The sequence below is a fragment of the Myripristis murdjan genome, chromosome 17 (genome assembly GCF_902150065.1).
Source record: "Myripristis murdjan chromosome 17, fMyrMur1.1, whole genome shotgun sequence".
Lineage (NCBI taxonomy): Eukaryota > Metazoa > Chordata > Actinopteri > Holocentriformes > Holocentridae > Myripristis > Myripristis murdjan.
Window position 1 is genome coordinate 29,546,452 of NC_043996.1, and position 24,587 is coordinate 29,571,038.

Here is a 24,587-nt window from a genome sequence, read left to right on the forward strand (position 1 = left end):
ATATTTAAAAGTTGTTCTGGGTCGAAAAGGTTCTAGAAGACAGTTTGGCCCAGGTTTAAAGGGTCTTAGAATGCAGTCGGACCTGGGTTTAAAAGGTCCTAGAATGCAGTCTGGCTTGGGTTTATAGGGCCCTAGAACATAGTTTGGCCTGGGTTTAAGAGGCTCTAGATCATAGGCCTGACCTTCAAAGGTGCTAAAATGAGTTACTGGTATATTTAAAAGTTGTTCTGGGTCGAAAATGTTCTAGAAGACAGTTTGGCCCAGGTTTAAAGAGTCTTAGAATGCCGTCTGGCCTGGGTTTAAGAGGCTCTAGAACATAGCACCTCAAAGGTGCTAAAATGAGTTACTGTAATATTTAAAAGTTGTTCTGGGTAAAAAAGGTTCTAGAAGACAGTTTGGCCTGGGTTTAGAAGGTTCTAGGCCTGAGTTTCAAATGTGCTAGAATGAGTTACTCTTAAGTTTAAAAGGCCCTAACACACAGCTTTTCTTGGTTAAAAGGGTTCTACAATGCAGTTTGGCCTGGGTTTAAAGGATCCTTGAATGCAGTTTTTGCCTGGGTATAAAAGGTCCTAGAATACATTCTAGACTGGGTTTAAAGGGTCCTAGAATGCAGATTGGCCTGGGTTTAAAAGGTTCTAGAATGAGTTATTCCTATATTTAAAAGACCCTAACAGGTTTGAGAAGACTATGGTCCTGGGTTTCAAAGGTTCTAGAGTGCAGGCAGATCTGAGCTTAAGAGGTTCTAGAGTGCAGTTATTTCGCCAGGTTTAGCATGCAATTATGATGGGTTCAGCAAGTTCTGGAAGTCAGTCAGTCCTGGCTTTTATAAGGCACTAGAATGCAGTCAGCCATGTGTTTAAAAGCTTCTAGTAAACATTCAGACTTTTGTTTCTCGGGTTACACAAAATGGTTATCCCCAATGTTTTTTGATTACAAATGATCAAACAAGCTGATACAGAGACTCAGTGTTGATTTAATATTCACATGGATCATTTACAGACACATTCTGTCCTCCAGTCAGTGTTACCAGCACTCGACAACTGTAGAGGGTGACAAACATTTTAAATGAGAAAGAGAAAGAAATTAGTCAAAACTTATAATTTAACTTGACAAACTGTCCGCGGAGGAGGGTAACTTTTAATTGGAGACACTTCAAAGTTTGCAGTGTGCTGGTCGGAGGCTGTGGGTGAGACGGAGAGAGGAGGAAATAGGAGGAGGCAGGGTTGCAGCTGTTGTCTGTGTGTGTGTGTGTGTGTGTGTGTGTGTGTGTGTGTGCGTGTGTGTGTGTGTGTGTGCATGTGTGTGTGTAATCACATCTGCGTATCCCCACCCCCTGGTGAAATACCTCAGACCAGTGAGACATAATTAAATTGGTATTTAACAGAAAATCTGCCACACTTCTTCGTGATAACATCCTGCAATGACTGGATGAAAGAAAAAAAGAAAAAATAAAACAGGATCCATAACAGGTAGCTGTTATGTCTGTCTGCTCGCCCCACTGCTAAGTGATCTATTATTTAATATGGCGTAATGGCACTTACAGGATGATGAAACTGTACATTTCTAGGCTAAATGGCTAGATTGCACCAGGACAGCAAACTGAACATTTTTTGTCCACAGCAGCTGTCTTCACAAGTCAATTTAATGATTCTACCCGTCTAAATACATTATTATAATAAAGCAGGACTTCCAAATGATCGTCAGTTACCTGGTTTAATGGTTGTTTGAATGCAGTAAGTCACCTGATGCAGACAAAATGTACATCAGTACATCCGATGCATTGTGAGGTAAGACAGGATTCGTGTGTCATGACAGTCACTGTTAGTGTCTGTCCGCTGGACGTCAGAAAAACGTGGAGAGGTAAAGTTGCTGATTTTAACTTGAATCATTCACAGGCGACTGCACAAAAACACCGGAGTGCTCAGGAGAAAAAAAAACAGACACTGGTACTCAGAGTTGCCTGCAAATGCTCCAAAGGCATGGAAAACCAAAAAGGACGCTGACACTCAAAATAGGACTTTAGTGGACCCACTTGTAGACTGCCAAGACCTGAAATGGAAGCAAAAGACTGTTGAGGTCAAAAGTCACACAAGGCAAGAGATTTATGTAAAAATACACCCATGTAGCAGCTTAAATCACATGTCACTGAGACATGTTGTGATGCAAGGAAGCCTTATCCTCACTAATTGACATGCCATAAATTTGCCCCGTTTACCCAAAGGTAATTGTGGTGTCAGGGTTGGCCACTGCTCTCCCTGTAGGAGGTGACCAGTTACCACTCGCTGCCACTAGGAGTCGCCAAACACGTGAAGTCGCCTCATGCAGCCTCAAAGGCATGGTCAACTAAAATGTGGACTTTTTTTTCATTTAAAGGTTTTTAAATTGTGTAGAAAACATCATCAAGGAAAACAGTAGCTACCATGTTGTTAATGAGGAAAACAGTAGCTACCATGTTGTTAGAGGGGAAAACAGTAGCTACCATGTTGTTAATGAGGAAAACAGTAGCTACCATGTTGTTAGAGGGGAAAACAGTAGCTACCATGTTAATGAGGAAAACAGTAGCTACCATGTTGTTAATGAGGAAAACAGTAGCTACCATGTTAATGAGGAAAACAGTAGCTACCATGTTGTTAATGAGGAAAACAGTAGCTACCATGTTAGTGAGGAAAACAGTAGCTACCATGTTGTTAGAGGGGAAAACAGTAGCTACCATGTTGTTAATGAGGAAAACAGTAGCTACCATGTTAGTGAGGAAAACAGTAGCTACCATGTTGTTAGAGGGGAAAACAGTAGTTACCATGTTAGAGAGGAAAACAGTAGCTACCATGTTGTTAGTGAGGAAAACAGTTAGTCTACCATGTTAGTGAGGAAAACAGTAGCTACCATGTTGTTAGAGGGGAAAACAGTAGTTACCATGTTAGAGAGGAAAACAGTAGCTACCATGTTGTTAGTGAGGAAAACAGTAGCCACCATGTTAGTGAGGAAAATAGTAGCTACCATGTTAGTGAGGAAAACAGTAGCTACCATGTTGTTAGTGAGGAAAACAGTAGCCACCATGTTAGTGAGGAAAACAGTAGCTACCATGTTGTTAGTGAGGAAAACAGTAGCCACCATGTTGTTAATGAGGAAAACAGTAGCCACCATGTTGTTAATGAGGAAAACAGTAGCCACCATGTTGTTGTGGTGCTCGTTTCAGTTGCAGCAGGATATTTTTTGTCTTTGCTGGACAGCTGGTTGGTCTTCAGGGTTCAGATATTATTGGCAGCTGAAGCCCACCCCTGCGGGAACGGTTTAAAATGGAGTTTTAGTTTTAGTGGCGGTGAGGAGCTCTCCCATCAAACTCCAGAAGAGCAGCGAATAAGAAACCACCCTCAGTCGCTTCAAAATGACTGAAGGTGAGGCCGGTTCTGCACAGCTGCTTCTCACAGCAACGTGTACGCAGCGAGGCAGTGAGACGAGAGCTGAGCTGAGGGAGCACACGAGTGTTTCTGCACAAATCCAATATTCAGCCGCCTCGCTCGCCCCCGTCACTCTCTCTCTCTCTCTTTCTCTCTCTCTGGTCCTCTATCTCTCCATCTCTGTCGCTCCGTTAGAGAGAGTGAAGGAAGGCAGCAGACATCTTGACGTGTGTTTTCTCATAGCCCTCAGGCTCTCACTGCCCCCCCCCAACACACACACACACACACACACCACCAACAAACACACACTTACACACACACGCACATACACACACACAATCCGCATTTACACACTCCTCCTCTCCTTATCTTTCATCGCCATGTAATGATCCTGGCGAGGTGCAGCGATATGACAGATCTAATCATGCTGTAATAACCTGTAAGAGATGCAACACACTCACACACACACACACACACACACACACACACACACACACACACACTGCAGAGATACTGCTCAATTACTGCCACTTTATGTGTCGGAATATACAGCAGTGTGTGTGTGTGTGTGTGTGTGTGCATAGGTGTGCACTTCCTGAATATTTCATTTTCACCAGGACGTTGGTTATTTTCAGCAAACCCACACACACACACACACACACACTTGAGCTGGAGTATACAGCAGCAATATAAAATAAACTGAGGGTGATGGTGCAGGCATCAATTTTCAACCCTTGAAATAAATCTGAAATCCAAAATATTCATCTCCACATAAATTATCGAGTTTAATTAATTTCGGTGCCGCGTGCTTCAGCCATCGTTTCAGTTTGTGTGTTTTTAATTTTAAGAAACGGAGGAACATTTAGGTCTTATACCTAGAAAAAAAAACACATTACAGCTTTGCTGCTGTTAGAAGCCAGTTTATATTTTGATTTTATTTAATTCAAAACTAAAAAAAAAACCCTTCTCAACCTTTCTGTTCCATAATTATACGCCTTTGAAGTTGTTTATCCCCTTGAAATAGCATTAGCCTACTCATAAACCTCGGCATATTAAATCTCTCTGACTGCTGCTCACCTGCTTAACACTGGAGTCAGGCCGCGTCTGTCTGAGCGCCAACAAATATCAGCAGGAAAAACAATAATATTATGCATAAATATGGAGAGGAATGAGAAATGAGTTTTTATGTTAAGTTTTGAGCTCCAAGGTATTAAAATTTCATAACTTTAATGTGGGATTTTGCAGGCAGAAATGAAACAGAGACACACATCCAAGTCGGCCAGGAGGTCCAACTTCCGAGGAATATTACCAGTCAATCTAAATGTCCGTTAATGTCGCCAAATTATGAATTCTTAATGTTTTACACTGCATTTATTGTTGAATTTCTTTGGATCTGTGTTAGCCAGCATTAAGGCAGCAGTGCGTCTTCTTACTCCATAGAAACAACAGCAGTAAAAGCCCAAATATGTCATATTCAAGATTTTGCACGATCAAAACAGGCGAACAAAACACACAAAATTAGGTTTCAGAGGCCTCAGTGTGTCCCGCATCAAACCTGTGACATTCCCACCACGGGACAGTCAGCTTCACCCCCCCCCTCCAGAGGTTTTATGACCTCACTCCTTTGCAAAATTCTTCCTCAAACAGTGCAGTGATGTGGGATTATCTCCACCACTGCCAATCCCGGTCAAAATGAGTCTCACCTGTGCAGCAGGTGTAGCCAGAACCCTCCCACTGATTTCAAACAGGCCTGGCAACTGAATATTTGGTTCTCCTGGTAAAATGGAAGTAACAGCTACAATCACATCAGGCAGGAAAAACATCTGCTGCACTGCCCTCTAGAGGCTGAAACTTTACTGCATGTTGCACGTCTGCTCACAGCCACTCACTAGGTGGGTTTCCATCCACCTGTTTTTAATTCGCATTTTCAATTTGCGCATTAAAAACCTGAATGGAAACACTGAAAATTCGACAGAAAAAAAATCTCTAAATATCGCCCAAAAAAGTTTTTACGCTTAGGGAGGTGGAAAAGTTGGTGTATCGATAAAAGGAAAATTCATAAATTCGCATTTTGTTTTGCCGATTTTCTGAAAATTTGGTTAAAATTTGCGATATATTTGGATGGAAACCCGACTAGTGGTGTAGCAGCAGGTGTTTTTCATCAGCTTTCAATTGCAAATGCTGCGATCCAGTGTACGTGGACCTCAGAAAATAGAAAAAAAAAAGTCCAACTTGGCCTTGACATCACTGAGTGGGCGTGGCCAGAAATACAACACGCTTGAGAGTTTTAGCCCCTAGAGGGCAGTGCAGCACAAGTTTTATACCTCGTGAATTAGTCTTGATTTATTTTTTTAAGTTCTTTTATTAACATAGTGCTTTAACTATGGGTGGCTTTGTGATTGCTGTATCCCTGAGCTGACCAAAGCCTTCAACAATTCATAAAGTAGATGTTATGCTAAATTATGGGAAATTGCTGCAACTAGTTTTTCTCAAATAATCTCAAATTTTGACACAACAAAGCTCCTCTGATGGCATGAAAGGAAAGATATTCACTATGTTTCAAGGCAGTGTAACATCAAATCAGTTTACAAAAAAATGCTATGATAATACAAAAATAAACATTCAATAACAATGCAAATGTTCAATGTAGTTAATGTGTCTCTCCCCCTCTCTCTCTCTCTCTCTTTGTCTCCTGCACTGTGTCCCGGTGTCGCTCGCCCACCCAGTGACGGTGCAGGGAGAAGTGGCACCTACGTCCTGATCGACATGGTCCTCAACAAGATGGCTAAAGGTGGGTGTCGCCATGTTTTTTTAAAAAAAAAATTATTATTCTTTTTTTCACCCCTCTCCTCCCCTTATCCTCCCTCACTTGTGTGGAGAGGCGTTACCATGGCAACATGTTGGGGATTTTTTTTCCCCCCTCCTCCTTTTCCTCCTTTAGTCAAGAGTCTGCAAATTACATGACAGAGAAAAAAAAGAGAGAGAGAGAGGGAGAGTGGGCCCTCTCTCTCGAATTCAGAGATGCATTATTGGCATGACTGTCAAAATACAGATGAATGGTGAGGATAATTATTTTAATCTAGCAAATAATTACTGATTGGGTGGCTGATTGGTTGATTGCAGTGATTAATGATTAAAAATAAGGATATATTAACAAAATAACTGGCGCTCTTATTGTTTGTCTATGAGAGAAAAGACCCAGTCAAACTGATTTTTCCCCCCAGTGTTATTGTAGATAGTCTTTATTGATTTATTTCTTAATTGCTGCTATACATCTGGTTGTGTCCATTGAATTACCTCTATGTGTGATAGGCTTCTCTCCTATCATGCCAATAAAGCAGATATGAATTCAAAAGCACAGAGAGAGGGACTGCAGCCTGACTGGAGACAAAACACAGAGGGAAAAGAGAAATTGCAGATATTTTGTGATATTTTTCCTGCGTTTTGGGTCCAGAGAAGGTTTGAAGTTGAGCGCGGCCTTGACCGTCGGACAGCAGCGTTGGCAGTGAGCTAAAGCTTTATGGAGAAGCTGCTCGTTAGTCATGGTGACGAGCACGTTTCAGGCACAGTGAGACGAGATGATACGTGTAATCAGAATGTGATCTGAAGGCCGCGGGGGGTTAAAGACTGCACCGCAACAACAAGGGGAAAAAAAACTCTCCATCTTAACAAGTGATTCAGTCTCATATTCTGGAATAAAATGTTGTTTTCATCTGGCATCAAGTATAAACATGTTGCAACAAGGCAGAATAAGGCCAATCAGCCCACTAATTATTGAAACAACTTGATTAGCGTCAGAAACAAGTGGGATTATGTCAGATTTTTTTTACCGTATTTGAAGAAGAACAATATTTGAACACTGATGATGAGACCACATATCTTGTTAAGACGGATTTTTTTTTTCAATGTGTGCGGCTGTACAGTTAAGATGTGGGTGATTTTCTGCTCTTTGTCTTATTTTGTGATATTGTGGTAAAGGAAAACCTGAACAAAGTGACATTCAGTTGATAAAATGCATCCAAGTGTGTCTGCATATGTGTTTCAGTGTGTGTGTGTGTGTGTGTGTGTGTGTGTGTGTGTGTGTGTGTGTGTGTGGTGTAGCAGAAGGAGCTCCTGGGTCTTTAATACCAGATCAAAGGGTCAGTCGACTATCAGGGGCCTTTTTCCCAGGCTGTCACACTGTGATCCAGGGCCCCGGGGCCCCTGGTGTGTGTGTGTGTGTGTGTGTGTGTGTGTGTGTGTGCGCTGGGGGAAGCAGTCTGTAACCTTGTGAGTTCTTTTATCTCCGTCCTGAATCCTAATGCTGGATTTAAAGAAAAAAATAAATAAATAAAGGGTGTTTTAACTTGTGTTTTCTCCAGTTGGCAGCTGAGCAGCTTCTTGTGTGCCTCATTCTTTTTGAATCGTTTTAAAAATCAGCAGTTTCACTCCGTCAATCTAGAGGAAAAAACATGACCCACTCTCACACAGCGGCAGTCGCATCACAACCCGAATTTGAGTTTCACTAGGAAAGAAATCCAGGCGAGCTCCATTCAGAGCGTGACGCATCCAAACCAGCCTCAGAGGCTTCACTGCAAAAAAAAAAAAATCAGAGCAGTTCATTTAATCTCACCTTCAGTGTTAAAATCTTGTTTTTCTTCAAACGAATTGCCAAAATCTGCCAGTGGGATGAGATAATCCCACTGGCAGATTTGGGGAAGGGGTGTTGAAAGAAGGCAGAACGAGGCAGATGAGCCCACGAGGATCTAGAAAATGACAATTCTGGAAAAAAAAAAGTCGACTAATGTTGGAAATAAGTGGGATTATCTCATCCCACTGGCAGATTATTAAACCTTGTTTGAAGAAAATTAAGATTTGGACACTGAAGATGAGACTATTGGACTCGTTAAATGCAGTTTCTTGGTTTATTTTTATGCAGAAGATTTCAGTCAGAATAATTTCTGCACTGCATCACTGCTCGCTGGTTTTGTGTCTGTCCGGAGAAGCCAGAGGCCTCCTCCAGCCTGATCAAAGCCTCTTCCTCCTGCTCCTCCTCCTCCTCCTCAGACACTCCTGTTTCTCCTCCTCCTCCTCCTGTTCCTCCCAATCCCCATTCTTCTTCCTGCCAAGGAACGAATTGTAAATTTGTACCAGAATCAGCGCGCTGTTGCAGGGGTTGAGGAGGTATTGGTGGGGTTCTTACGTTTTTGTTTTTTTTTCCCTTGCCTTCTCCTTTTCCATAAGCTACCTCCCCCTCCTCCTCCTCCTCACCACACACACACACACACACACACACCTCCCCACCTTCTACCCTCCTTTCCCTCTTAAGAATCGAATGAAACCCATCGAGTGCCGCGGAGCTTTTCAGCATCGCCTCGTTCCTTTCGTGTTTCCCAGGTCCAGCTGGTGAGCTCGGCCCTCGGCTTCGGCTTTTCGGGGCTCTTTCACAGCCTCCTCAAGGGCCCGCAGCTTTCTCTTCTTTTTTAAATTTTTTTTTTTCTCCTCCTCCTCCTCCTCCTCCTCCTCCTCCTCCGCGCCCCCCACCGCCCCTCCAGCTCCCCAATCCCACCTCCTCGACCTCCACCCCGAAGCAAGAGTCTCGTCAAGGAGGGGAGCTCAAAATGAGGCCAGGGTTTTTATGCCGTGCCTCTCTTTTTTTTTTTTTTTTTTTTTCACCACCTCCTTCTTGGAGGGAAGGCTCAAATAAGGCGATTTTTTTTCCTTTTTTTTTTTTTTTTTTTTTTTTAATACCGTTAGTCTGTGTTGAAGTTTATCAGAACCTGCACAATAGCCCTCGGCTTGTTAAGTCCTCAAAAAAAAAAAAAAAAAAAAAAAAAAAGAAATACTAAGGCAGGGAGTTGTATGTGGCGGCTTTCCTGGCTGGAAAGGAGTCTATTGTGTTTTTGAGTAAAGTAAAAAAAAAAAAAAAAGAAAAAGAAAAAAGAGAGGGGGGAGCTCACAAAACCTGTTAAGCAGAAAGAGAAAATGGTGTGAATGAGCAGTTCTCCCACCATTCATTTTCCTCTCGGTGCAGCTAAAGCAAGAAAGAGAAGTGTTATTATGTGTCAAAACAAAAATGTAAAGAGGCGCTTTGGCTTTCTTGTTTCTTAAGAATCGGTTTGAGGAGGAGAAAAGAAACCAGTGTAAGGGAAACAAATTAAATCTATTTTCCTTTTTCTCCCCCGTCTTCGTTATGGATTTCTCTCTCACTTCCCTCGTGTCTCTTTCCTCCCGCCATCTCCGACTGTCTCTCTCTCTTTGTCTTTTTCTCCGAGATGTTTTATCTCCCTCCCTTACGCTTATTTTCTTTCCTCTTTCTGTCCAAACCGTCTGGCCTCCCTTGTTGTTCTACCTTTCTCTTTTTGAAAGGGTTTTTCTTTTCTTTCGCCCCTCCTCTGTCCTCCTCACTCTCTGAGATGTCTTTTATTCCCTCCTCTTCCTCTGATTCTGTCCTGTTATTTTCCTGTCTTCCTTTGTATTTTTTCTTTCTCTCTCTTGTTGTCAGTGTCCCCACTCTCTCTCTCTCTCTCTCTGTCTCTGTTCCTCTCCCATCTGCAACATTTCTTATTCCCCTGTCCCTCTATTTCTGCTTTTATTTTTATTTTTTTAACTTTCTCTCTTAAATGTCTCAGACTTTGTAAGATATGATGAAAAAGAAAACTTTATTACCGCCCCGGGGAATTTTTGGCTCGGTCAGAAAAAAGCACCGCTGCTCCCAATAAAAGCATAAAAGGTAAAACATCAGTCAAAATATATCAAAATACAAGTTGCAGTGACAAAAAGTTCAGTCTCCTTCACCGTCAGACACATTGGATTTGTCATGCAGCAGCTGAAGGACAGGACAGTCCCTGCACTGTTTGCATGATCAAGCTGTCTCCTTTCAGCCTTCGATGTTCACGGCAGTTTCATGATAAAACACCTTTAATGAAAAAAAAAAAAAAAAAAAAAAACTTTGCTCACAATCAACTAATAGCTGAAAAACGTGAGATTGAAAAGTGACATTGTGGTGGAGAGTTTGCAGGATTTTGTCATCATGCATGCTCCAAATTTTCCGAAATTTCCTCCTGAAATTTTTTGTGAAATGAGCACAAGCAGTGTCTTCAAATGCAAAAAGCCTATGTGCCTGAAAAGTGACACAAAAACTATGAAAGGATTATCTTTTTCCCTTGTTCCCCCACGACTGAAACTTTAACCCTAACCTTAATCAAAGTTGCACTGGCCTGACCCTAGACGTTCGCCAACCTCTCCATGTGACAGATAGATGTCAGAGACCACATAATCTCACTGCAGTGGAGGAGTGTAATCTCCCACGACACCCAGGCTGCATTTCAGAGTTCACACTCATTACATTCACCTTTTACACTGAGTCTTTCCTGCTCACCCTCCACTCCCCTGTCCACCCCGCTCACATCCAAAAAAATAACAAAAACATAAAAATCAAGACCTCAGCTCAGTGGAACTCTCAATTCTGAATAATTACCATCATTAAAAATAGCTTACTGTTGCTATTCAAGGTCACTTTGAGCGGGTTTCATATATATTCCTCTATGCAGGGAGCCCAGAAAACAAACGAAAACAAACAAAACCGAATTATCTGGCGGGTATTTTTTATGTTTGTTTCTTTTTTTTTTTTTTTTTTTTTTCGCTTACCTCCAGAGTGCCTGCATGCATTGAACTTCATTTAAAGATTCTCTGACACTGCACATTCTGCAGATGGACATATCCAAATTTCACTCGCCAGTCAGTCATACCAGCAGAACGTATGAGCAGGAGAGAAAAACCCTGAAGAAAACAACGAGGACAAGAGGGAAGAAGGTCGACTGTAACCGTTTAGTTGGCCAGCTGAAATGTTACCATCCAGGTCTTGCCTTAGTCATTTAAAAAACGCAAATTTAACCCTCCTAGCATGTTTGGGGTCAATTTGACCCCATTCAATGTTTAACATTTAATGTTTTTTGGGGTTTTTTTGCTTCATATTTAATGAGTTTTCCTAATGTAATGGGTACTACCGGGTAAACATGAAATTCACATGATGATATGTTTTCAATGTCCTGTACACACTTTGGAACGTATCGGTTATAAATAACAAAAATCTGTACTTCGAAATAATACAAAGCCATTAAAACACCAAAAATTAATATTTCTTTCCAATTTTAGGTCAATCAGTGAGATTTTATGGTGATTTGCATATTTTTCCATAGTGGCGTAATAGGAATACTGGATGTGTAAGTGGGGGTGGGGGTGGGGGGGTTATGTTTTATTTAAAGGGCTATTTAGGTCGTCAACAAAGAAACATAAAGTACCTGACACATAAACTTTGGGAACAATTTTAGTTACCGTATTTCCCCAATTAATCACCCGGGCGTTTAATATGCAAAATCAATTTGGACCCCAGGCGTTTAAAGGAACCAGGCGGCTCTTCGCTGCAGGCCTTTATTTATTTTTGCACAGACCTGCACCAGGACATTATCGTGATGACAGTTACTGTCCAACATATTTCCAGTCGGTTGATTTAATATTACGGTACACCCTTTTTTTCTAACGTTAGCTAGCTCTCTTATTTTGACAGAAAACGGAAGTGCCACACAGTTATTGTGCGGCTAACTGTTTACTTCTGCAAAAATAAGGTGAGTAGACGTATTTTGGGTTACCTCAATATAATGCAAATAATCGCCCCGGCGGTTATTTGGGTGGGCGTTTAATACGCAAAATGGGTGCAGACCCCAGGCGTTTAAAAGAACCAGGCGGCTTTTTGCGGCCGGGCGATTAATTGGTGAAATACGGTATAATAATTTTGTGGAGGTTTAAACTGCTGGGGTCAAATTGAGCCCAAACATAAAAGATGTTCGTGAATATGAACATAACAGGAGGGTTAATATAGTTTAATAAACCTCTTTAAGGGAAAATGTGTTTGTGTTTGAACGAGACAGCTGGATGGATAATGACCTGACGGTAAACTTAATGTGATGTTCTGTCGTTTGTCTGGTGCTTATATTCTGGAAGAAGTTGGTTTGTGGGTCTAATGGGATTATAATCTGCCTGTGATGCGTCATGACTGACCGGCGGCTGGCTGCAGGCTGCTGCTCATTGGCTCAGCACAGCGGCCTGCAGGGAAGCACATTCTCATCAGCTGGGGGTGGGGGGGGGCACGCTGCCAGCCTGGCACAGCGACAGCCCAACCCCACCCTCCCTCCTCTGCTCCCACCCACCCACCCATCTCCAGTGTTGGCAGCCGCTGACAGAGCGCTGGGTGGGCCACCTCGCTGAGCTCAAAGGCTACAGGAGGACTATCAAACGTGCCACTGTGCTTTAGCATCGCCTCCATTTCTCTTGAATCGCCCCGACCATGTGCGCCTCTGATTTTTCATTTCTTTTTTTTTTTTTTAACAAAGTCCTCTCCAGCACTTTCTTTTTTTTCCCCCTCGCCTGTTTCATCCTGACAACAAAACACCACCTAGCGTTGTTTGTAGAGTCAGTGTGTGTGTGTGTGTGTGTGTGTGTGTGCAAAGAGGATGAATGTAATCGCCTTCAGAGGCTTTGCTGTTCTAAAGGGAGTCGGTATAAAACACCAGATTGACAGATGTTAGCTGGATTATCTTGCCGGCGCCTTGAACACAATCCAACCCTATTTTATGTGTTTGTTTGTGTGTGTGTGTGTGTGTGTGTGTGTGTGTGTGTGTGTGTGTGTGTGCATGACAGGTGCCAAGGAGATTGATATTGCAGCCACTCTGGAGCACCTGAGGGACCAGAGGCCGGGGATGGTCCAGACCAAGGTACCGTTCCCCGCTGATATTCTTGTTTTTAAAAGGGAAAGTTTTGATTTGTGACAAAGAGGCCGTGGACGGTGTGGAGCTTTACACTGTTAAAAAAAAAAAAAAAAAAAAAAAAAAAAAACAGACATCTTTGTCACATCATCAACTTTCTTACTGTGTCTTAAAGTTGTTGCAAGCGAAACTTTTGCCAGCCAGGTGAGATGATTTTACGTGTTTCTACTACAAATCAGGGAAGGGTTTGAAGGGTTTCCGAAACAGGGGAAACTATTTTGTAAACCACAAGAATCTCCTCATCTCATGTAAAAACTGAAAAACTCAAACAAATAAATAAAATCATGAGTTATTTCACCTTTTATTCAACCTTAAATCTGCCAGTGGGATGAGATAAAATCCCACTTGTTTCCAGCACAGTTTCATTTGTTTCAGGAATTTCTCTGGGAATTAGTATAAATGTGTTGAAACAAGGCTGAATAAGGCAGATCAGCCACTGGCGTCAAGAAAACGTCACTCGGTTCAAGAAAATTCATTGATTAGCGTTAGAAACAAGTGGGATTATCTCATCCCACTGGCAGATTTTTGCATCTTGTTTGGAGAAAAACAAGATTTTGAATCTGAATACGAGACTAAGTGACTTGCTGAGATGTTGTGTGTGTTGTGTTAGGTGTGATGCGTAGCCACAGGCTGTTTCTGCGGTCTCAAACCCGTGACCCTCCTGTTGCAGGACGGCTCCTCTCACCACCAGAAACATTTCAGCTCAAAGTCTTGCAGGAGTCGCTCGTCTTTGCCTCAGTGGGCCCAGATTGTAAAATGAGTGGGATTTCCAATCATTAGGACTTACTCGCCTGCATCGTGCCAGATCAATCGATCGCTGAGAAGTAATTGAACAGGGATTATAGTTGTGCCTGCACACATCACAGAGGAATATACATAGAATTGGAATGGATGATCATAATCTGTACCAAAGCCTGTTCCCTGGATAGCGGTGGCAACTGTCTTAGGTGTACGAGCCAAATGATAATCCAAGCACGCTGATTTGGAAGTAAAACGGAGCATCTTTTCTGTAATAAGTGTACCTGGAGGAGGCTGGATCCCTGTGCGTGTACACATACCGACAGGCTATCCAGGCTCTGCACAGGAACATATGTCATTCATGAAGGAGGGAAATTCACTTTTCACCGCAGCAACAACCAAAGACAGTAAACAACACATGAAGATCCTGTGATAAAAGCTAATAAAGGAGTAAAAACAAGAAAATGATGCACATGCGGTGGATAAATCAGTCAAGAGAGCCGCCGCACCGACCTTTATCCACAACCCGCCGTTTGAAAGAGCAAGTAAAGAGCACAAAAAGTCCGAGAAGTCTGTTTCTGCTCCACAAGATCACATAAAGCAGACACGAGCAGAAAGAGCAGGCAGTTTAAAATTTCACGGCGGACGGCAAGGTGGTGGAGGTCGAGGACGTTCACCTTCAGCTCCGACGAGCCGGGTCCAATTCCCAACTCATGAGTTCTCTCATTTTGGTTTTACAGACTTTTCAGCTGGGTGGGTGGGGGGAGGCAGTCTTAATTTTCAGCAAAAAGGCTCTGGCCTTTGTGTTCTTTGAGTTCTTGAGTTTAACACCAGTGTTGGAGAAGCGATACTGTCTGCGATATAAGAACAGAAACATCTTCGCCTCACCATGTTGATAATTATTGAAATGGTATTAAATGATTTTGCATCAAGGTTTGAGAGTATGTGACTTGGAATCAGCTCTGGATAAGAACATCAGCAAAATACCGAAAATGTAATAGTAATAGTAATTTCCATGATCTGGGATTTGAATCTTCTCTGTCATTAAAGATTAGGCAATAGATCGTCGATTGGGCTCCGTCCATCTGTTCCTCCCATGGTCTGTTTTGGATGCAACTTGGGGGGGAAAGATGATTTTTGACTCTTTTGAAACTTAAATAAAACCTGATTGGCCCACCACAGCGCCACCACCAGGCCAACAGGGCCCTAAGCTACACGTTCAACCTCCCACACACAGCCCTCCGCAGCGCCACCAACGGGAGAAAAAGTCCCCAAGCTTCAACTGCAGTGTCTCACACAGCAAACATCACACATACAAGAAAAAATGTCAAATGTAAAACGGGCAGCATCACCTGTAGGTTAGAGGAGCCCATCAGTCGAGTATAAATATGTCAAAAACAAGGCAGATCAGGCTGCTAGAATAACGAAAATGACACCTGATATTAGAAAATTCTGAAAACAAGTTGATAAACATTGGAAACAAGTGGGGTAATCTCATCCCACTGGCAGATTTTTTTTTTTTTTTTTTACCTTGGTTGAAGAAAAACAAGATTTGAATCCTGAAAATGAGACTGAATACCTTGTTAAAATGGAGATTTATTTTTTATTTTGCAGTGCAATTTCATTTGTGCTGTTGTGAACAAACTAGTATCACACACAAAAAAAAGGATCCTCAGTATGTGATTTTCTCTCAGAAGCACATGAACCATGCACATGCACATGCCTCACTCCCTTTCATCACACACTCATTCAATCGCACATGCAAATGGACTCGGGGGAACAAGCCGACCTCAGAGCTCCACCTAAAACAAGCAGAGTTATTCCCCATCACACCACATGCAAGGCGACGCCGGCCTGGACTGGAAACTTCAATTACCGACTGATCTGGGAACGTAATTGGAAAGAAAAGCCGGGGCGCGTGTAAAACATCCGCGCTATCGATCCTGGCGTTATTAAACCATGCATCCTGAGCAAACGGCTGTCACGGCGCTCTCTCGGCGTCCCTCACACATTGATTCCCCCAGTGGTCAGCGGGCTCGGCACCGGGCCCGCGTTTTCATTTGTGCCGCTGACAGCGTCCGAGGTTGTTTCCTTGAGAGAAAGTGCCGTGCGGCTCCCTCACGGCCGAGTAAACTAGATCTTTAGCGAGTACAGGCTGTTCTGCACTGCGAGGAAATCTCCATCTTAACAAGTCACTCAGTCTCATCCTCACTGTTACGTTTTTTGTTTTCTTCAAACAAGGCAAGGGTCTTGATCCTTGTGAACTGAGTCTGCCTTGTTTCAACGCAGATTGTGGGTGAGGTGATTTTACCCGTTTCTACTGCAAATCAGCTCGGCTCAAGAATTTTCTTCACTGCAATAAATAAATAAAATCACTGGTATTTCACCTCATCTTCAGTCTTAAATGTGGCAGTGGGATGAGATAGTCCCAAATATGTTCATCTCAACAAATCATTCAGTCTCATCCTCAGTACTGAAATCTTCTTTTTCTTAATCACAAGGTAAAAAAAATCTGCGAGTGGGAGGAGATAATCCCACTTGTTTCCAAAGCAGTTTCACTTGTTTCAGTATTTCTTCTGGGAACAAGCATAAATCTGTTCAAACAAGGCAGAATAAGGCAGATCAGACACTAGGATCAAGAAAATGTCACTTGACTGAAGAAGTGAAATTGCACCGGAAACAAGTGGGATTATTCCACCTTGTTTGAAGAAGAAGAGGATTTTAATGCTGAATATGAGACTAAATATGTAAAAAATCCACTACAAACCCAAAATCAAGTCGCTGTTTTGTTGTATGTTGTCACTGTATGATCTGAATCTGACTGCTGGCTCAGGCCGAGATCGCAGCTCGCTGTCCCCTTTACATGAGCGGGAAAATTCACTGACTTTGACTGCAAGTAGGGTTAGAGGAAGGTCGACTGGACTTGATAGTAGATTTCAGAGGACGTTTCGCCAGGAGCACCTAGGAGCACTTACAGTGGTGGAAAAGAGTTTTCGGACACCCCATGCATTTGTGAAATATTGCATTAAGAATCACTCTTAGGTCTTCAAGTGCAATTTCTTTTAGTACAGTCACAGCCAAAATACTAAACAAATCCTAAAAAAGCCATTAAAACTTAAAATTGCTTGGTTCCATAAAAATACATAAGACATTTTGAGTATTGGGTCATTTTGGTACCAGTGATGAATTCGCTCTTTTTATTAAAAGACACAATTTTTGTTGCCAAGCTTCGTGTCTATATAAAGCCAGCACATCTGAAAGGGCAAAAATGGCTAAAAGGGTACAGCCAGGAAGGGTACAGCTGCCGCCAGATAGCCAGGAAGTGCAGATGCAGTCCTTCAGCAGTTGGATACACTCTGCAGAAATACACATGAACCAACAGCTTGGAAGACAAACCAAGATCTGGGCATCCAAGGGTTTCTTCAGCAAGAAATGACCGCATCCTGATCCTGATCCGCATGTGCAGGCAAAACCACCGAATGACATCCCAGGAGCTTCAGCAGCAGTGGTCAAACCAAACTGGTGTCCAGTGTTCCACCCGCACTGTACGTGGCCGACTTTTAGATCATGGCTTAAGGTCCTACAAGGCTATCAAGAAACCCCTGATCAATGAGAGACAGAGGCTAGCCCGGTTTTTCTTGTAAACAATAAACAAAAAAATATAATTTGTATTTGTTTGTATCTGTCTAATGCAGCCACACCTTTTGAAACACAAAAAAGATTTTTCCACAAATATTTCATGATAATATTTGAGATTGTGTAAAATTTTAAGAGTGTCCGAAAACTTTTTTCCACCATATTAGTGGTATCTATGACCCTGACAACGACCCCACAGAGGTTAAATACCTGGGAATTTCTGCCAGTCAACCAGAACTGAAGAAGCCTCTTGGAGGAGAAGCGAAACGTCTTCTCAAATCTACTATCAAGTCCAGTCGACTTTGCTCTGACCCTGCTTACGTATCATGACCTGGCTGACTGAGAATCTCCACAGACAAATCAAACTCCTGTATTTGGGACACAAACTGTAAACAGCAAATCACATTACTGTCGCTAACAGGCTGCCATGGCCGTGTTGGTGTGATTGAAAACACCAGCACCAGCAATTTAGTCTTCGCTGTCGGACAAATATTAATCATGGAAACAAACAAACAAACAAACAAACAACAGTGATGGAGTTTGAGTGTGTCTCTCTTGTTGTGTCTCTGTCCCCGCAGGACCAGTTTGAGTTTGCGCTGACGGCGGTCGCGGAGGAAGTGAACGCCATCTTGAAAGCTCTTCCACAGTAGGAAGCAGCTCCGCCTCCCGATGGACCTGCTCCTCCTCTCCTCCGCTACACCTCTCCTCTTCCGGCCCACGCCTCTCCCCTCCTCTCATACCAGCCCTGCTTCTCTCCTCCTCCTCCTCCCTCTCTCTCTCCTGTCATTTCCTCCTCTCCTCACACATTTGACCTCCTCCTTCTCCCGCGTCTCGCCTCTCCTCTCCTTTCGTCTCCCCTTTTGCCTCCTTGTCGCCTCCTCTCCTCCTCTCGTCTCCATCGTTGTGAGCGTTGTGCCAGGAAAACATCAGACCCACCCCTCACCATGTACATAGATAGACCTTCCTTCTATTGTAATGATCCGTGCAGCCTGGTTTCCAAAGTGACATTTCGGTGCATTTAGACACATTTTGATAGATTGTGGGCGAAAAAAAAAAAACCCCACAAAAACAAAAGGCATTTCTCTTTGTTCTGTTAAAAGTATATTTATCATAGTTTTCGTTGCTAAATGAGTATTGATCTTGTAGGTGTCAGTTAAGTATATCGAGGTTTGGTGAGATCCAGTTTGAACTTATTTCAGCTGAAATCACTTTGTGGAAATCACTTCCCTCTAATCTGATGGTGTGATAATTTACTTCCAAACGTTATTGTTAATTTATTTTAGTATTATTATTATTATTATTATTATTATTTTATCAATCATCAGTCAGAAGTGTAGTTAATTAAAGCTGGTTTGGAAGTTTTAGCTGCAGATGATTTTCGACGCAGGGAGTCTGCCAAACCTTGACGCTTCACTAAATCGACACCCGTGCTCAATCTCTGGTTTTAGTGTGTGTGTGTGTGAGAGAGTATGTGAGTGTGTGTGTGTGTGTGTGTGTGTGCATACATATACATATATATATATATAATGTTGGTCATCATGTCTATGTCTTAAAATTGCATTTGTGTGTGATTTTCAGTGCCAGGCCTCGTTTTATTTTCTGCTAGAGTGTCACATCATCTCACAGTTTTTGGTCCATCTGGTAGATATGAGGCAAACACAGTCAATCATGTCTAATAATAATAAGCGATTCCATCTCCTAGTAAACCTTAAAAATCTTGTTTTTCCTTTGGTGTTTAATTTGAATTTGAGACAAGTGGCGATGACTTGAAATAAGTCATATATGTCCACTTACTTTAAGAGAAATCCCAAATTTAGTTGCTTTGCAGGGAAATAAAACAAATGATATCAACCCTTTGGCATTTTTTTCCAATAATTTTAGTATTAAAAAAAAAGATTTTGTTGACTGGATTTGAGCTGGAATAACTTCAGATGGACATGTTTTGCTCTGTGTACTTTTTAGTATCCTAGTTATCTTAGAAGCAATATTGTGTTTCTTCAACCTGAAACTTATAATGAATTGTTATCTATCGTGGACAACCAATATCGTGGCTTGTCGGTGAAATTCACACTCATGTCTGCCTTAATAAAAAAAAACAGTAGATGGACTGGTAAACTGGAGACGAGGCTTAAAGTTTCATTTTGCAAAGGCCTTATTCCAGTGTGCACCAACCTGGCGTATTAATCTACGTAAGACTGCATGCGTAAAAAATAATCCAGCGTCAGTGCTTCATTTAAATTTCCCCAAGAAGCACCGAAGCTTATGGCAGATCAGACCATTCCAGTCTTGAATAATCTGAGGCAGCCAGTTATTTTCTGTCCAAAACCTTTCATTTTTATTTTTGTATATATAGAGCTTTCATAGCCTAATACCCGTTGTGCAATGGAATGAGGCCGCTGTAAAATAAAATGTTACTGACTAGTGTTTATGTGAGGAGCAGGGATAGTTTTGCTTCTGAATAGCAGTTCTTCTATGTAGCATTAATGGCTAACTTGTACATGTACAGTAGCTGAGCCTGTATCGCATTGAAAACTAGTTTGAGGTATCACTGCGGAGCCAGCGTTCCCAAAAGCAGCTGGAGCCTGCGGCCATTTTTGTTCCATTGTGAGTCAATGGCACAAAAAGGAGCTCAAAGGTGCGATCACACGCCTACAGGTTGTTTTCTTTGGTCTGAACCGGAGTAGAAAAGCTGGACCTGGTGGCGTTTCTGCGTCGGGTTCGTTGAGGTTGACTGACACAGGTCACATGACACTCTGGCAGCTTGCTTATTGGACAGAGTTTGGATTAGAGACCGGACGTCCTGTGGCTTTCTCGAACACGGATGTCTCTTTCTCTCTGGTCTTCATACGAGTTAAAAACACATGAACAAACAGCTGGAATCGCTTAGGAGGAACTGCATCTGTCCTCTACTACCCATAATCCCTTGTGTTTTGGGGTGACTTCCTGCAGGTGGTTGGATTACGTTCTCACCGCAAGTCTCTTGTTGGAGGCCTGGGATAATTTCAGATTTAATGCGTAACTAAACCCCAAATACAAAAAAAAGTAGGGTGCCAGGTAGAGTGCCTACCTTCCACCATTAGAAGTCAGGTCTCACAGAGATTTGGGATTGGGATTAAATTAGACTTTAAAAAGCATTTTTGTCACCTGGACCGTGGGAAGCAGAGCTGCAGAGTTCAAATAAACCTTTCCAGACCCGCCTGCTGTGAACGCACCGTTAGCCTACAGCTGATTTTGGGAAGCCGGCCCCGGGTCGCGTCAGGTCAACCTAACTTGCTGCTTTCAATTGGCTCATATGAAGTCACCCAGACGACCGGTGTGCATCGGTTTTAAATGTCCTATCCATTGAATTCTAGTTTTGTATGTCAAATCGTATTTGAATGGGCAGTGGTATGACTTGCATACACGATGCTACTAGTGCATGGCTATTAATTCAGCAAAATGAGTGTGCTGTACGTTCCTGTGGCCTCAAGACGATCGTAGTAAAACTCTTAGGATATGGACAAATACTTTCAGTCTCGTTTTAGCTATGACTTTATTTATTGCACGGGATGCTCCGAGGACCTTAAAAGTGCAAAAGCCAAGGAATTTAAACATACTGTGTCATTTCTGCATTGCACAGAAGACGATGGGGCGGGAAGCTGGTGCAGCACAGTCGACTGTCGCTGGGTTAGCGCGCTGGCATCATGTTGGAATTGACTCCATTTTCCCATCACAAAACAAAACAAAAAAAAAACCCTTTTAACAGGTTGTTTGTTCAGTTGTTTCTCTTCCTTTTGAAAGATACAGCGACTTTTTTTGTGAAAATTAAGTGCGATTTTGTCAGAAGCGAGTTTAATTATCTCTCCGTTCTTCAACTGATTATGAGAATTCATCAATCGAAACTTAAACAGCCTGTAAAAATGGGATTTTTTTGTTTTGTTTTGTTTGTTTTGTTTTGTTTGCAGTGAGTTGGCTTCGTAGGTCATGTCCCCTATGCTGTTCTTTCTTTCACACGACCCATCAGGTATCAATAGATGGCTGGTCTGCTGCATTCATTCTCTGTACATATAGAACCAAAAACAACAGAAGATATTTTGTTCTATCAGTGAAAACAACTCTTGTGAATAAAGTCCCATTGTCAATGGAGTATTGTATTGCAAACTTGCCTTGTGAGTTTTCTTTCTTTCTCATCACCACCATTCTACATGAAGCTTGTGTTGAGGATGTAATTAAGCCCACCGTTTTCACCATGTGGGTGGGCGGTGAAGCATCTGTTTTAGCGAAGCGTTTGAAATCGGACACGGCGTCATTAGTCGGAAACAAACCGACGTCCTCCTGCAGACGAAGTTTGCAGCAGGACTTCACGCTCAGGCTTTTCAAACTTTGTTCGTCCTGGGAAAGTTTGCTGAGCACACACTATTTCTGCTGCCCTCACACACTTCCACACAATGCCAACAGTTGAGGGTTGTGCCTTGCTCAAGGGCACCTCAACCCTGAGGATGACGCATTATGCTGCATTCTTGAGAAGTTTCAAATATGGAACGCCACACTTTCCACCTCGGAGCGTTCAGGTAGCTCGGAACAAATGGACGTCCTATTGATATCAGCACAGGAATCCACAGTGCATCTAATTGCATAGCATTACGTTAGGCTCTATGGAGTGGAAACATGACGTTTTAAAAACTTTTTTTTGGCCTTTCTGCTTTATTCAACAGTCACAGTAGAGAGAGACAGGAGAGGCAGGGCAAAGAGAGAGAGGAGACGACATGCAGCAAATGGCCTCAACACAGATTCGGTATTCAGATTCTGCCTTAATCAGCACGCGCTCTACCAGGTGAGCTACTGGGTAGTCGTAAATCAGTTTATTTACACAGTGCAATTAAATGCAACAAAAATAAAACGAGTCAAAGAAGAAAAACAGCAACAAATTAAGTAACTAAAATTCAGCCAAAACTAAAACTAAAATTCAGCCATAAAATCAAATGAGACCATTGGAGCAGATTAAATCGATTAATACTGAATACACTGATAAAATTGAAATTGTATCTAATCCAGAAAAGCCAACAAGAAGAGGTTTGTATGTAATTGAGACTTGAAACTTCAAAGTAAATTTGCAGAGCTGACCTCGTGGGGGGAAGGAGGCTGTTCCACAGTTCAGGAGCTGCCAAATGGAGAAAGCCCAGTCGACCCGAAGTACCGGTCCAGTTCTGGGACCTGCTAAAGGCTGGCGACATGAGATACAGGGTGCAAGACAGCTGACACATAAGCAGATGCGAGTCTGTTCAAGCACTCAAGCACACAAACAGCAAACTTAGCAAACAGAGCATGTAAACCTTCCAATTATCAATATTCCATGTCTACACTAACAGGGCACCGAGAGTCTATTTAAATATTGAAAACCTGATATTTACACCATTCACTACAAATGTCGCCATGCTGCTTATTTTGGCTATGTGACAACATCACACAACTGCATCTCAAATACATGAGAGCTTTGAGAAAGCCCTCAGTTTCTGATGAGGAATCAGGAGCTCAAAGGGGCCGTTCATGTGGAGTTTTCCTTCCCAGAAGCTGGAAACTTCAAACTTCCCAGGTCCCACTTCTCACCAGTGCAGCTCTGGGTTTTTTATTAGGTTATAAGCCTGGGTTCAGTTTTCAAACCTGCGTCCTAGGCAGCGAACCGCACCGGGAGGGAGACAGCTTGGTGTCCCAGTCACAGAATGGTGCCAGTGCCAGTCAGTTCAGCTCCCTGGAATATTTGCAAAATACATCAGAAAACAAGGAAGCATCTTTACTCATTATGTTAGCTGGCTGGACGTAACGCCAAATTTCCGCTTCATATTTGTTAACCTCGTCAAACGGTTCCTCCAGTTCATCGCTTATTTCTTCATGAGACTTTTTCTGCTAGTCCATAACTCCAAGGATGCTGACGTTAATTATCATTATCATATGCAGCCATGACCTTGGACTCTCATCACGTTACTGGCTCATTGACGTCCCTGTGCTCATCGATCTAACCAGTACAACTCCAGTTCTCTACACACTGAGTCAATACATAGGAAAAGACTGTCCTCCACCCCGTAGGTCGTTAGTACAAGCAGCTTATCACAACCTATGATTACATTTTAGATTGAAGCGACCCCTAGTGGCCGTGTAAATAACAACAATGTGGTGCATCAGGAAGTCAGGTGGCAAGTCGAAGGTTAACAAGCAAGAAAAATCACGTTGGGAGGAGGTTTGGGTGGTGGATGGCTCGCCCCGACACAGGACTTTCAATCTTGAGGCTGGAGTTCGATTCCTGTGTGAACCGAGTCCGGTGTTCCATTCCAGATGTTGCGTTTCGTACGTTTGACGGCAAAGCTCCTCTAACCTTAACCTAACTTCACCAAACTGCGACCGTTTTTATGCACTTGCACCACGGCTTGTGGCATATCTCCTGCTGCCAGTAGGGGGCGCTAATTCAGGAAACACGTCGTATTAGAGGTTAGGAGCAAATGACCTGTGTGGGTTGTATGAGCTGGAGGACTCGTTGAGTTTGAGATACAGCATGACAATCCAGACCAGCGACCTTCCTCTCAATCTCTGCTTCACAAACTTTTAGGATACCGCTGCCCAGCCTTCATACAGAAACTCAAAGTTTTCCCTGAAATCACCAAAAAGATTCCACCTGCCAACAGTTCACACAGGCTTTTTTCATCTGCCATTTTAAACATTTGCTTGTCTGGGACATTTCCCTGAACATCATTCCGCTGGAAAAATTAGAGGGTGATATGAGAGATAATGAGGCAAATATGAGATGTTTGCACCCTCTGTGTAGCTGAGGGTGCAACATAAATCAAACAGTTTGAATTATGTTTGGCCATAATTTTAACAGTGTCCTGGCCTTCAGGACTTCTGGACTGGACACTCACTGATTCCCTAATTAACTGATTCCAAACAGCTGGAAAAAAAACTGCACTGAAAGTCTAGTCAGCACACAGGAGAAACGCTTTGAAAAAGTTTACAGCTCCTGGTTGTGGACTTCCTCTGCAAG

The 24,587-nt window shown here is 42.6% G+C and overlaps 1 protein-coding gene across 1 annotated transcript in view; it reads left to right on the forward strand.

The window, feature by feature from the left end:
- Positions 1 to 18,331, forward strand: part of LOC115374602 (receptor-type tyrosine-protein phosphatase N2-like) — a 274,717-nt gene extending 256,386 nt beyond the window's left edge. Inside the window, exons 21-23 of the mRNA XM_030073582.1 lie at positions 6,125 to 6,189; positions 13,077 to 13,150; positions 18,154 to 18,331. Of these exons, the coding sequence (XP_029929442.1) occupies positions 6,125 to 6,189; positions 13,077 to 13,150; positions 18,154 to 18,225 (211 nt within the window). The 3' untranslated portion in view covers positions 18,226 to 18,331. The remainder of the gene's footprint in view (positions 1 to 6,124; positions 6,190 to 13,076; positions 13,151 to 18,153) is intronic.
- The last annotated feature ends 6,256 nt before the right edge of the window (positions 18,332 to 24,587 follow it).